This window comes from Saccostrea cucullata, unplaced genomic scaffold (genome assembly GCF_032062105.1).
Source record: "Saccostrea cucullata isolate Sc308-1 unplaced genomic scaffold, CSIRO_AGI_Scuc_v1 ctg1464, whole genome shotgun sequence".
In the NCBI taxonomy this organism is placed as follows: Eukaryota; Metazoa; Mollusca; class Bivalvia; order Ostreida; family Ostreidae; genus Saccostrea; species Saccostrea cuccullata.
Genome location: NW_026925647.1, coordinates 101,094 through 115,266, shown reverse-complemented (window position 1 = coordinate 115,266; position 14,173 = coordinate 101,094). Strand labels below are relative to the sequence as shown.

Here is a 14,173-nt window from a genome sequence, read left to right as displayed (position 1 = left end):
TGTACACCCCGTTTAACCTGTCTGAGGGAGGTAGATATACAGTCACACCCCTTCAGATCCCTGCCCTGATTTACCTGTCTATAACTGTACACTCCGTTAGATCCCTGCCCCGTTTTACCTGTCTGAGGGAGGTGGCAATACAGTCACACCCCGTGTCCCCACCCCCTATGATCACGACGTCTTTGTCTTTGGCATACAGCTTAAGGTAGTCCATCTCGTTCCCACTCTGAACTTTCTGCCATGTCTCCAGGAAACTCATGGCAAAGTGAATACCATTCAAATTCCTCCCTAAAAGTGTTCAAAAGGAAATCTTGAATTGTCTGAAAGTGTTAAGTTTCAAATCTTGAGAATATACTTTTCAAATTCCTGCTTGAAAATTTTCATTTGAAACCTAAGAGAATACATAAGTGACTACCTTTCTAATTCATATCCACTGCCAAAAAGTGTCCAGTATGAAATATCAGACATGTTTGTCAGGGAAAATTTTGCCAAATAATAGAGAATACCAGAAGGAGAAATAAGTACTAAATGGAACCAGTGTTGTTCAAACAACAATGATTAAGACGATTGTTTTTCGGCTTAATGGGAATTCCTGACATGATAAAGAAATGGAGCTGTCTTCTCTCTGATTTAGATGCAAGTGGTTGTACCTAGTATGCTAGGTAAATCTCCTGGCCCCCCAAAAAACCCTGGTGTACCGTAACACTGATGTTGACTGACATTTACTATTCCTGTACCTTGTATAGTAGATCTCTTGGCCCTCTATGTATGACCGAAGATTAAACTATTTATAAACCTGGTATAGCTAGTGATTTAGACTTTATCTTACCTGGTATTGGTAGACCACGGGGTAGGTGGCCCCCAGGGCTAGGACTATTAAACTTTATCTTACCTTGTATAGGTAGATCGTGGGGATAGGTGGCCCCCAGGGCTAGGACCATTAGACTTTATCTTACCTGGTATAGGTAGATCGCGGGGTAGGTGACCCACAAGGCTAGGACTATTAGACTTTATCTTACCTGGTATAGGTAGATCGTGGGGGTAGGTGGCCCCCAGGGCTAGGACTAATACACTTTATCTCACCTGGTATAGGTAGATCGCGGGGGTAGGTGGCCCCCAGGGCTAGGACCATTAGACTTTATCTCACCTGGTATAGGTAGATCGCGGGGGTAGGTGGCCCCCAGGGCTAGGACCATGGCGTCACTCTCCTCCATTATTTTACCGGCTGACAAGTCTTTCCCCACTTCCTGTCCGCAGACAAATGTAATTCCCTCCTCTGTCATCAGGTCCACACGTCTCTGTACCACCTGAAGACAAAAGACAAGAAAAGCCATCAAAACTGCGAATTTACTGTAGATTCCTAATTATTAACGAGGAATTAATTATTGCGTAATTTAGCGAGGAGCATTAAACGCGAAATTAAGTTACTAGCTTTTCTTTTTATGGTGCTTTTAAATCCATGTAAATTCTCCTGATCAATTGTTCATTCACGAATAATTATTCTCGCAATTTGACATTAAAGAGCTATTTTGCGATAATAAGTACTAGCAAAAGATAAGGAATTTACAGTACTCTGAACCCAAAACAATCTGGCTAGAGTTATGTATGTGACTACACAGAGGTATTTGAGATCTGATACTCACATCTTTGCCCAGCTTCATCGTGGGGATCCCGTATCTCAGTAGACCCCCTACTCTATCGTTCCTCTCGTACACTGTCACTGTGTGACCGGCCTGCAACATACACACAACCCCAGTGACATAAACCTTGTAATCATGATATACATGTATTATACTATAATGTAAAGCACATGTCCACAGCAAGATGCAGGTTTCAGGTAACTTACAAATTACATGTAATCATTTATCATAATACATGTAAATAATGTTTGCTTAACATGCATAAGGAAAGAGACACATAAATTTTACTCTGTAAGTCTGGTAAAAATTATTAATTGATAATATCAGTAACTATAATGACACACAGATGGGATTCAGACCCCTGACCTTGTTAAGCTGGGCGGCTGCGGCTAGCCCCGCTGGTCCGCTCCCGATCACGGAAATCTTTTTGCCGGTGCGAGTGTGAGGAATCTCAGGTTTTATCCATCCCATCTCAAAAGCGTTGTCAATAATGGCGCACTCGATGTTCTTAATGGTGACGGCCGGAGAGTTAATACCCAGTACGCAGGCTCCCTGGAAGAAAACAACAAAGATTAGTAAAAATAACAGCAGTGAATCCTAAAAAATAACAGCAGTATTTAAGGCCTAGAAAATAATGAGTCCGATTATGAAAGTATTATATAATAGTAAACATAGGTAATCAGAGATTACAGAGCTCACCTCAACGAATGTTGTCTTTAAGTAAGGCAAAGTCACACAATTAACCAACAAAAAGTGAAAATATTTTTAAAAGCAATTTTGAGAAATAGAACATAAAAAATTTAAACTACTTCTTCTTCACCAGCATCTGAAGCAAATTTGAGAGTTTTCATCTCTTGATGCAGCATTTGTGCAAGTTTGGTTTATACAATGTTATATAAGCCTTATAGTTTTTGGTAATAGACCTCAACCATAACTTTTACCTTGTCTATTATCTGAAAAATGTATGTCCAATTCAGCATTCCATTAGTGTGCATCCTTAGATGTATCATCCATGCAAGTTTGCTCATTATAGGGCTCATAGTTTATTGGAAATGAAACATGCATCAAAACTAACATTTTCACTCATCCACAAAAAGTAGGTCAGATTCAGCATCCAAAGCAAGCCTGGAAACAAGATGTATCACACTTTTAACTATTCAATCAAAGGGAAATAGGTCAGATTCAGCATCTAGAAGAATTATGTGCATTTTTATCATCCATCATTAAAGTTACTTGCAAATGAAACCTGCACCAAAAACATTAACCTGTTCGCTCAACTGGAAAATGTAGGTAATTCATCCTTAATTTCTTTAAAATTTATAGTTACTTGGAAATGATTTTTAACATGTTCACTCAACTGGAAAATGTAGGTCAGATTCAGCATCCGAAGCAAGCCCGGTAGTATGCATCCTTTGTATCATCCATGCAAGTTTGGTCAACATAGGGCTTATAGTTACTTGGAAATGAAACCTGCACCAAAAACTTTAACCTGTTCATCATGTGAGCATCCGAAGCAAGCCCGGTAGTATGCATCCTTAGATGTATCATCCATGCAAGTTTGGTCAACATAGGGCTTATAGTTACCCTACACCAAAAACTTTAACATGTTCACTCAACAAAATGTACTACAAAAAGCCCGGTAGTACATCCTGATGTATCATCCATGCAAGTTTGGTCAACATAGGGCTTATAGTTACCCTACAAAAAACTTTAACATGTTCACTCAACAAAATGTACAGATACAAAGCAAGCCCGGTGGCATCCTTAGATGTATCATCCATGCAAGTTTGGTCAACATACTTATAGTTACCCTAAAAAACTTTAACCTGTTCAACAAAATGTAGTACAGCATCCGAAGCAAGCCCAGAAGTATGCATCCTTAGATGTATCATCCATAAAATATAGGGCTGATAGTTAAAATGAAACCTACACCAAAAACTTTAACCTGTTCACTCAACCGGAAAATGTAGGTCAGATTCAGCACACACCCGGTAGAATCCTTAGATGTAATCCATGCAAATTTGGTCAACATAGGGCTTATAGTTACTTGGAAATGAAACCCACACCAAAAACTGCACCAAAAATGTTAACCTGCTCCAAAAGCATTAACCTGGTCATTCCTTTGCTGAAATTGCAGCATCTGAAACTTTGACTGGTACAATGAAACACACTAGAAACATCTTCCATGCATGTCTAATCAATATAGGACATAGAAGTACTTAAAAAGAAAACTGCTCAAAAAAACTAACCTTAACCCGGGACAATTTATACACCTAAAAACCTCACAAGGGGCGGGGCACACCCTCCCAGTGAATTCTGGGAAATTGTTGGTCTGTAGAAGTTCATTCAAGGCATCCTTCCAATCGTCCTGGAAACAACAAACAAATCACACAGTCAATCAAAGGGACATAACTCTAGAGAATTATTCATTTTTATTTCATTTTCCTGTGCCACTAAACCTCGTTCAATTCAGATGAATGCTTGATTTTTTAAAAATTTAACTGATATTTTTAGACTCACCTTGAAGACAAGGTCGTTCCACTTTGGAATAATGTTACTGAGGGGACAACCATCATGTGACTGACAGAACGGTACACCGCAGTCCATACACCTAAAAATAGTAACAAAATACTACAAAACGGTACTCTGCAGTCCATACACCAAAAAATAGTAACAAAATACTACAAAACGGTACTCTGCAGTCCATACACAGAGCTGCCAACTTTTTGAAATGACAAATAGTAAGGTGGGTTCGAGAGACCGCCTAGGCACCCTGCCGCTGAAGATATTTTGTAAAAGGACATGAAATCTGAGGCATGTTTTTATTTATTTTACTTAAAAACATTGACATGAATGTGATCGGCCTTCTAAAACTGTAAGGATGATACAAGCAATCCTTATAAGGATTATGAATGTATTTAAATAGTAGAAAGTATAAACTGCCGGCTATGAAAATTCTGGTATTATAAACTTTGAACTAGAAAAAACCGAAATCGGAAGAATATAGAGAGAAATCGTAAGGCGTATTTTAGAGGCTGATTTCGTATGCCTTACGCCAAAATCGTAAGGGTTGGCAGCTCTGCATACACCTAAAAATAGTAACAAAATACTACAAAACGGTACTCTGCAGTCCATACACCTAAAAATAGTAACAAAATGGTACCACGGTCTATACACCTAAAATTGGTAAAAAATACTGCAAAATGGTACTCCGCAGTCCACACACCTAGAAAGTAATGAAATGCCACAAAACGACATTTTACACATATTTCTCCTTCTCTGACTACATGTATTGATAAAGATCATACGATATAATACTGCAATTTATACACCTAAAAAGCATGATGAAATAAAACAGTATCAGCTTTAATAAATCACATGGAAACATTGTAAATTCATGCTAGGAAGTTGTTCTGATATTTTTAATAGTTGCCTTTTCCCAAAACCTATTTTACTTAGACTTGTAGTTGTAATATTAACCTGGACAAACCTGGACTTGGGGGTCCATCCCATTTCACCTGGCTACCTCATCCAAACAATTTACCATGTAAATTCTTTCCAAGCTGCCTGGCCTTTGAGTCCGTCTTACCTAGCCGCCTGGACTTTGAGTCCGTCTTTCACCACTTTGTGGTGTAGATTTCCCTCCAGTCCTTTTGTCTGGTGTTAATTGTTACCTAGCTGCCTGGACTTTGAGTCTGTCTTAAATAGCTGCCTGGACTTTGAGTCCATCTTACCTAGCTGCCTTGACTTTAAGTCCGTCTTACCTAGCTGCCTGGACTTTGAGTCCGTCTTACCTAACTGCCTGGACTTTGAGTCCATCTTAGCTAGCTGCCTGGACTTTGAGTCCGTCTTTACCTAGCTGCCTGGACTTTGAGTCCGTCTTACCTAGCGGCCTGGACTTTGAGTCCGTCTTTCACCACTTTGTGGTTGTAGATTTCTTTCAAGTCCTTCTGTCTGGTGTTAATTCTTACCTAGCGGCCTGGACTTTGAGTCCGTCTTTCACCACTTTATGGTTGTAGATTTCCTTCCAGCCCTTCTGTCTGGTGTTAATTCTTACCTAGCTGCCTGGACTTTGGGTTTGTCTTACCTAGCTGCCTGGACTTTGAGTCCGTCTTTCACCACTTTATGGTTGTAGATTTCCTTCCAGTCCTTCTGTCTGGTTTTGGCATCTCTGTATTGGTAGTTGGCTCGACTGTACTTCATAAAACCTCTGTAAAAATAAAAACCTCTAATTAATGAAACATTCTCTATGATGGACCCTTTTCTTGCAGGCACAGCAAGTTCCTTAACAATTCTGAAAACAGAACCCTGTGTCATTGTGAAAAGTGAGATTTCAAAAAGATCTTTTAATTTCTTAACATTATCGATGTCATTCTCCAAAAATCAACCTTTAGCTTTCCTGAGTTTATTGTGCTCACCTGAGTTTGTCTAGTTTCTCCAAGTTCTTCTGGTTTTGTGTAGCGTTAGGAACTGTCTCCTCAATATCTATCACCTTACTCTACAAAATCATAAAGGCATTTAGAGTCTCCAGGAATTCCCTGTCAAATGTTCAGACCTAGGCAGAGCAAATCTACAACTCTCTCAAAGACAAGTATGTCACACGTACATTTGAAAAATACCATATTAAATGTTATACATGCATTTAGATTTATACATCTAAGTTCTTCAAGTTGCTGTGCCATAATTCAAAGACAAAAACATAAATACCGGTACAGATATTATCCTCTTGTCAAATAAAAACTAAATTATTTTTCTCTGTTATCAAGTATTAATAACTAACAGAACGAAGTATGATAATTACAAAATCAGACTTTAATTCTCTACATTGCCCCCCCTTTTTTTATCTGATAAATACAAAATCAGAACTTTGATTATCTACCTTGCCCGTGTCTTTTTATCAGACTTTAATTGTCTACCTTGCCCGTGTCTTTTCTGTCTAACTTGACCGTGTCTTTATTATCTACCTTGCCCGTGTCTTTTTTCTCCGTCTCCTCGATCTCGTCTTCATCGTAATCCTGTCCTTCCTCCTCTCCATTGATCACGCCGTTTATCAGGTTTTTCTTGGCGGCTTCTTCCTCAGCCATCTCTCTCAGAGCCCGCCGATACTCCTGTGGAAACACCTACCAACACAATACAATATTCTAATGAATGCACCATCTCTCTCCTAGAACACCTACCAACACAGAATATCCTAATGAATGCACCATCTCTCTCCTAGCAGTACTGTATACATATTTTCGCCCGTGTTATTTTCGCCCTTTTGCCACTGTAACAATTTTGCCCCATTCAAATTCTTCCAGTAGCACTTCTGTTCAACAAATTATTCTGTGTTATTTGAATCGACTCGTTTAAATTGGCCCAGATGATTAAGATGAAAGGGGTGAAAAAAGAACACAAAGAACTGCTTTGTGTCAGCAACATGAACAATTTCTTCATACCCCGTTATGACTGGATGTGTAGGGCTTCAGATATATTGTAACTGGAGAGGAGAAAAAAAACACCGGAACAAACTGGGATTCTAAATTGACCCCCTTAATCTCTAGTAAGGTGCTCTACCGACTGACCTATCCAACCTGGCTGACCGCCACTTTATAAATAAGTCTACATTGCCCTGTGTGAAATAAATCAAATCCTGAAAATCATTTTCTTTTGAGAATTTGAGGAACAATGAGCAACACTTCTTTCTTCAATATAACGGAAACATCAAAAATGCTTTTATTTGTAAATTTATACTGTCTTATTAAAGATTCTACAATTTTGACATCTGAATACCTAAGGACACAAAATCAGATTTTTGTCCTCATTGACCTGTCCTGGACAGAGTTAATCATTTGAGGAACACTACTTTTATTTCTGTCCTCACCTTAACAAAGTACTGCTTCTCCTGACCCCAGTTCTCTAGGATGTTGAGTGCCTGTACAGATCCCGTTTTCAGGTGGAACTCCTTCAGCAGGTCCTGTATAAACTCACAGTCTTCCGACAATTCCAAACTCTCCAGGTCTACTGACGTTTTGTTACACTTAGACTCAAACACTCTCTGTCTGCGGAAATACAAGCATGACATTGTGTGGACAATATGTTATCGTGGAACCAAAATGTACAATGCTTGGAATTCTTTTAACTTTACACTGTATTCAAAGCTGATGTACAATATTTAGAATCATATAATTCTGGTGAATAAGACAAGGTGACACGCTTATCCTAAACACAGCTGACAAATAGGTCATGACAACCTACTAAAGACATGCTGACCTACTTAAGACATGATGAAGACATGATGACCTACTTGAAGACACACTGAAGACAACACTTGACACACTGAAGACATGATGACCTACTTAAGACATGATGACCTACTTAAGCCATGATGACCTACTTGTCATAAACAAAGGCCAGTCCTCCTGACATGCCGGCGGCGAAGTTTCTACCGGTCAGTCCCAGAATCAGGACACGCCCCCCTGTCATGTACTCACACCCGTGATCTCCACAGCCCTGAAATAAAAACGGCGATCAGAAAAAAAATCATAACAGCTCCTCTACACTACATTTACCTTAAATATCAGTGAAATGTAGCGATTCTATGTAAAGATTTAACGTGACCCCTGACCTCTGACACGGCGGTGACCCCTGAGTTCCTGACACAGAACCTCTCAGCCGTCTGTCCTCGGAAGAATGCCTTCCCTGACGTGGCTCCGTACAGCACCACATTACCCACAATGATGTTGTCCACCGAGTTAAACACCGAGTCCTTAGGGGGGAAGATGACCACCTCTCCTCCAGACAGACCCTGGTGAACAAAAACAAAGGTTATAAATGCTGAACTCTGTGAAAAACCTCTCCACCTCTCCTCCAGACAGACCCTGAGGAACAAAAGATAAATGTTGTACTGACTGAATCCTCACTAGGTATAAAAATAAAAGTCATGCATACAGTCCTAGGCAAAAACAAAAACAGATTTTACTGAACCCTGACAAATTCTGAAATCACTCAAGAATTTTTTTTCAGGCTTACCCAGTGCAAATGCGGGAAATCAATATAGAGTCCTAGAGATAAGCACCTTTCCTACATAATTGTTACTCCCCCTCTAGGATAAGGTGTACCCCCTAAAGACTCCCCTATTCTATATGTAATCGTTAGTGTCCCCCTTTAGGATAATGTACCCCCTGCCACTCACCTTTCCTACGTAATCGTTAGCGTCCCCTTCTAGGATGACATGTACTCCCCGGGCCAGGAAGGCGCAGAAGCTCTGACCCCCGGAGCCCTTCAGGCTGATGTTGATGCTGCCCTCTGGTAGACCATCCTCCACTGTCTTCCTAAGATAGAAATAATCAAAGGACTGAAAACACTGAGACGAGTGGGAAGTGATAGAAATAATCAAAGGACGGAAAACACTGAGACAAATGGAAAGAGATAGAAATAATCAAAGGACTGAAAACACTGAGACGAGTGGGAAGTGGTAGAAATAATCTAAGTACTGAAAACACTGAGACTAGTGGGATGTGATAGAAATAATCAAAGAACTGACAACACTGAGACGAGTGGGAAGTGATAGAAATAATCAAAGGACTGAAAACACCGAGACGAGTGGGAAGTGATAGAAATAATCAAAGGACTGAATACACTGAGACGAGTGGGAAGTGATAGAAATAATCAAAGGACTGAAAACACTCAGATGAGTGGGAAGTGATAGATTTAATCAAAGGACTGAAAACACTGAGACGAGTGGGAAGACATTGACACATTTTACAAAGGGTAGGAATATTTTTTTTTCCAAAAAAGAGCATTAAATAAATACATGTATCAATGGGGACTTAGAGAAAAACTGATGGAAAAACAAGAGATGCCCCCATCCTCCCCAATTTGGAATTTTTTAAAGTCCAATAGGCATAACTCTCTATAAAATGGCACGAACGTACCCAAAACAGAACTTGACCTAGATAGTCATCTAATAAATCTGTATACTAAATTTTATTTCAGTATGTGCAACCTCTGCGAAGAAAATGAACGGAAACTACAAATAATTGGAATTTTTCTAAGTCCAAGGGGCATAACTCTGTCAAAAATGGTGTGATCGTACCCAAAACAAAGCTTGACCTAGATATTCATCTGATATATCAGTATACTAAATTTCATTTCAGTATGTGCAACGGTTGTGAAGAAAATGAATGGAAACTAAGTGGACCGACAGACCGACTGACTGACAGACAGCAGCAATGCAATATGCCCTCCCTTCTTCGAAGGGGGGCATAAAAATTATTTTCTTTTCTTTGTTAGTTCTTTTCTACTTGCAGCTGTCAAATCAGTTGATTCCTAACTAAAAATGTACTGATTAGCTACTGAGTACTTACTTAGATATGTAGTAACTGAGAGTGGCTCCTAACTATAAATGTACTGATTAGCTACTAAGTACTTACTTAGATATGTAGTAGCTGAGAGTGGCTCCAAAGGTTCGGTCTTCATTACAGATGTCCATGTCCAGTGTCACACTCTTCTGTTTACCATCAATGACATCGCGACATTTCTCCAACACTTTATAATCCTATAAACAATGTCAAATACAGTGAAACAATGACATCAAGACATTTCTCCAACACTTTAGTCCTATATGTAAATCAAAGGCCTGAAGGGCCACAATGACATGCGCTTTTCTCCAGTGATACTTTATAATTATATTTCAAACATGTCAAAAAGTGAAACAATACTTCTACAGAATTATATAACACTTTATAATCCTATAAACAATGTCAAATACAGTGAAACAATGACATCAAGACATTTCTCCAACACTTTAGTCCTTTTATATGTAAACTTGTGCAGGTGTTACAAAAAAACCTGTGCAAAATTTGAAAGTAATTCCAATTTTAGGGGATTTGAAATTACTTTTCCTCTCTCTTAGGCCTACTTAGTTTAATTAACTAGTGCAATGTGTACTAAATGTACAGAAAGACCTACACTGTCTTCGATCACTTTATTTTATGCAATGTTTTCCAAAATTCCTTGACATGTACATAAATATTGTTTCTCTTTCTCTTTGTTCAAGTTGTTCCTGCTGGTCCTGATAACAATCTTGTTCCATTGGAAGCATTTTTAAATTTTGATTTGTCAAAACAATCCCAGTTAATTGTTTACACCTGGACTGATAATTCAATGGCCTACTACACATAGCCATGTGTGTTCACGTAGATCAATATTTTGATATAATGTGTAGAAGGACAATATCATTTATGAAAAATGTCAATATTGTTCCTAAGAACACACATGTGTCATAAAAAATAATCAGGTTAAGGGTCGAAAAGTAACCCGACAAAAGTGGGTGAGTCGTCAGCTCTGTATAGGACTGTTGAAATTGTATGATAAAATCAAGCAATTTATGGAATAAATGCAAAAATTGTGAATATTGCTACGCCAGATACATGAAGGTATTTTCTATTAACTTATATTTCGGTGACCAGTACAATTTATTGATAGCACATGTTCGCCGAGCTAAAGCTTGACGCCATAACAATGTCAAATACAAAAAAACCTGACATACATGTACTTTGGGAGACAAATTTGGTGTCAAAACAGGCTGAGTTCAGATAACATAGTGTACACAATATGGAAAAGTGAAATGAGAATGAAAATAAAAGTCAGAATTTACAATGAAGCGGACTGCAAAGGTTGGATTAGTTTCTAATGTATTGTTTATAAAATATAAACATGGCCATGGGTTTAATTTCTTAATGAAAACAGTATAATCCAACACCTGTGTAGTCCCTTTTAACTGTGAAATCCAACCTGTATGAACATGATCCCACGGTAGGATCCAATGGATTAAATTCACTCCTATCAAAATATTTAGTTGTATTTTAAGGTCAAAGTAAAACGAGTCATCAATATACTGACCAATCGCTTGTGATGGTCAATAATATTTAGTTGTATGTTAAGGTCAAACTAAACCTTGTCATCAATATACTGACCAATCGCTTGTGAAGGTCAAATATCTGGCTGACACTGCCCCCCACTATGTTAGTGTTAGGTCTCAGGGTCAGGGCGTTCTTCAGAATCATCTTGAAGTCCAGCAGCTTGGCCTTGTGGTTGTGGGGGTCAGGAGAAAACTTAAGGAGCTCCGTACACCCGATCACTTCCTGTAGACTTCGGCAGCCGAGCTTGGCCAGAATCTCACGGATCTTTGTATAAACAACAAAAATTCTAGTAAGTAAGATCTTCCCTCCTAACATCATTTTAATACAGTTACTTTCAGAATCATGTTATTATTATATTCCATTTAATATCCAATTTTAACAGATTGTTTTTCAATTACAAAGTCACATTTTAAATTATTATATTTGAAAGCATTATAAATTTTCTGATAAAGGGAAACAACTCCTGACCTCCTCAGCCAGCAGGAACAGATAATTCACCACATACTCCGGTTTACCGGCAAACTTAGCCCGGAGAACTGGGTCCTGAAAAAGAACGTTGCTAACTCTATAACATTAAGATACACTGATGAAGATAAACTTAGCCCAGAGCACTGGGTCCTGAAAAATAACAACAAACAATGCACACTATGAAGTTTCAAAATGGTCTTAAAAGTCATGAATGATCTACATGTAAAATCATGACCTTTTGAAAGAAAACCTTGCACCAAATATTATCATGCCTTTCAAAGGGGTTTTCCAACGTCCTATAATAATACAGCAGCTTTCTAAGATTAAATAATTTTGCCTGCTTTACTGAACGGGGTAAATATTTACCTGTGTTGCTATGCCTACAGGACAGGTGTTGAGGTGACACTTCCTCATCATGGTACACCCTAGTGCAATCAGGGGAGCCGTGGAAAATCCGTATTCATCCGCCCCGAGCATAGCGGCGATGACCACATCACGCCCTGACAAAGTAAAGCACAGAATAAAATAAGTAACTGAATTTAATGAGTAACTGAAATATAAAGCCAATAAAGCCATAATCAAAAGGGAATGATAATTTCTCTGATTTAGGGATGTCTTCTCACCTGACCGAATTTGGCCGTCAGCCTGTAGTACGACCCTTGACCTGAGGTCATTCATCACCAAGATCTGGTGTGTTTCGGCGATTCCCAGTTCCCATGGTAACCCAGCATTTTTGATCCCTGTCCAAGAACTCGCCCCAGTACCTCCATCGTGTCCCGAGATTGTGATGTGTTCAGCTTTACCCTTCACATGAAAGAAATATCCGTAAATTGGCTATATCTGAGTTGGTACTAATTTAAAAGGAGTTTTACTGTAAACATACACATACTACATACATGTAGATATAAAAGCATGTATTATACAAGGTGTCTAACAATCCAAGCTGTATTGTTCTTTATTAGCTAAGCACCAAGGATTCTTCAAGATCTTTACTTTTCTATTAATAAGAAATCTTGATCTCCTTTTCTTGAGCTCAAACTAATTTTTCCTCAAGTTTTACATAAAACAAAGAGGGGCACTTCCCATAATACCCCTGGGGTTGGGTTACCTTGGCAACTCCTGCTGCGATGATTCCCACTCCCGCCTCAGACACTAGTTTTACACTGATCCTAGCATTAGGATTGGAGGATTTCAGGTCATATATCAACTGAAACAGCAATATTTAAAACTCCAATCAGTTAAACTTTAATCACATAACATATATCTGTATAATGATTGAGCCTTTTTATCAAGAAATATGTCCTACAAGTACTTTGTACACACCTTTAAAAACACTAAGTAGTCTGACACAGACTTAGTTATAAACTAAGCATGTTGTTTTTCATGTTTGGAATAACTTGCTAAAAGATTTCAATTCTTTATATGAATGGGTGGTGCATATGTGCATAAGGCACATTCAGTTTGACTGTTTAATGGCTGGTCTAAGCATTTTCTTTTGAGGTGTATCATCCCGCCATTCAATAAGGTTGTAGTAATGACCATACGATTAGGTCTACTCTGGGCTGAGTGGCAGGTCTAAGATCTCTTTTAAGGTGTTTCACCCCCCCCCCGTTAAGGTGGTAGATACCTTACCTCTGCCAGGTCCTCAATGGAGTAGATATCGTGATGAGGGGGCGGACTGATGAGCCCCACCCCGGGGATTGAGTGACGAGTTTTGGCGATATCTTTAGACACCTGCAAAAAGAAAAAAAAACCCAGAATGATATAGTACCATGCTTTATAGCCTGTTCAATACAAGTATCTGACATCTGTACACAGCTATAGTAACTCGTGTTAAACTTTCCGTACCTTGTGTCCCGGCAGTTCACCCCCCTCGCCCGGTTTTGCACCCTGTGCCATTTTGATCTGGAGTTCATCAGCGTTTGTCAGGTATGAACTTGTGACTCCAAATCTTCCTGACGCCACCTGTTGGTAAAAATCAACATTACACAGCAGAAATCTATACATATATACATGTATAATGTTACAAACTGAAGAACCTTTCAGTCATCCAAAATTTCTTTGTTCAATCCATTATAATTATAAGTAATTCCTAATTGGAATAATTGCAACCTGAAGATTAAAAAAAAATTAGTAATACAGAGATTAAATGACATTTTC

The 14,173-nt window shown here is 38.8% G+C and overlaps 1 protein-coding gene across 3 annotated transcripts in view; it reads right to left on the bottom strand.

The window, feature by feature from the left end:
• The window catches only part of LOC134269465 (uncharacterized), a 51,974-nt gene that overhangs the window by 4,593 nt on the left and 33,208 nt on the right, over positions 1-14,173 (bottom strand). For all 3 annotated transcript variants that reach the window (XM_062751664.1, XM_062751663.1, XM_062751665.1), the window contains 21 exons: positions 13,862-13,978; positions 13,646-13,747; positions 13,122-13,220; positions 12,637-12,817; positions 12,380-12,513; positions 12,014-12,088; positions 11,600-11,809; positions 10,055-10,179; positions 8,815-8,953; positions 8,248-8,427; positions 8,017-8,132; positions 7,504-7,681; positions 6,605-6,760; positions 6,059-6,138; positions 5,728-5,850; positions 4,161-4,251; positions 3,922-4,008; positions 2,007-2,192; positions 1,644-1,733; positions 1,148-1,307; positions 119-288 (listed from right to left, as the gene is read on the bottom strand). In XM_062751664.1, the coding sequence (XP_062607648.1) occupies positions 119-288; positions 1,148-1,307; positions 1,644-1,733; positions 2,007-2,192; positions 3,922-4,008; positions 4,161-4,251; positions 5,728-5,850; positions 6,059-6,138; positions 6,605-6,760; positions 7,504-7,681; positions 8,017-8,132; positions 8,248-8,427; positions 8,815-8,953; positions 10,055-10,179; positions 11,600-11,809; positions 12,014-12,088; positions 12,380-12,513; positions 12,637-12,817; positions 13,122-13,220; positions 13,646-13,747; positions 13,862-13,978 (2,799 nt within the window). The remainder of the gene's footprint in view (positions 1-118; positions 289-1,147; positions 1,308-1,643; positions 1,734-2,006; positions 2,193-3,921; positions 4,009-4,160; positions 4,252-5,727; positions 5,851-6,058; positions 6,139-6,604; positions 6,761-7,503; positions 7,682-8,016; positions 8,133-8,247; positions 8,428-8,814; positions 8,954-10,054; positions 10,180-11,599; positions 11,810-12,013; positions 12,089-12,379; positions 12,514-12,636; positions 12,818-13,121; positions 13,221-13,645; positions 13,748-13,861; positions 13,979-14,173) is intronic.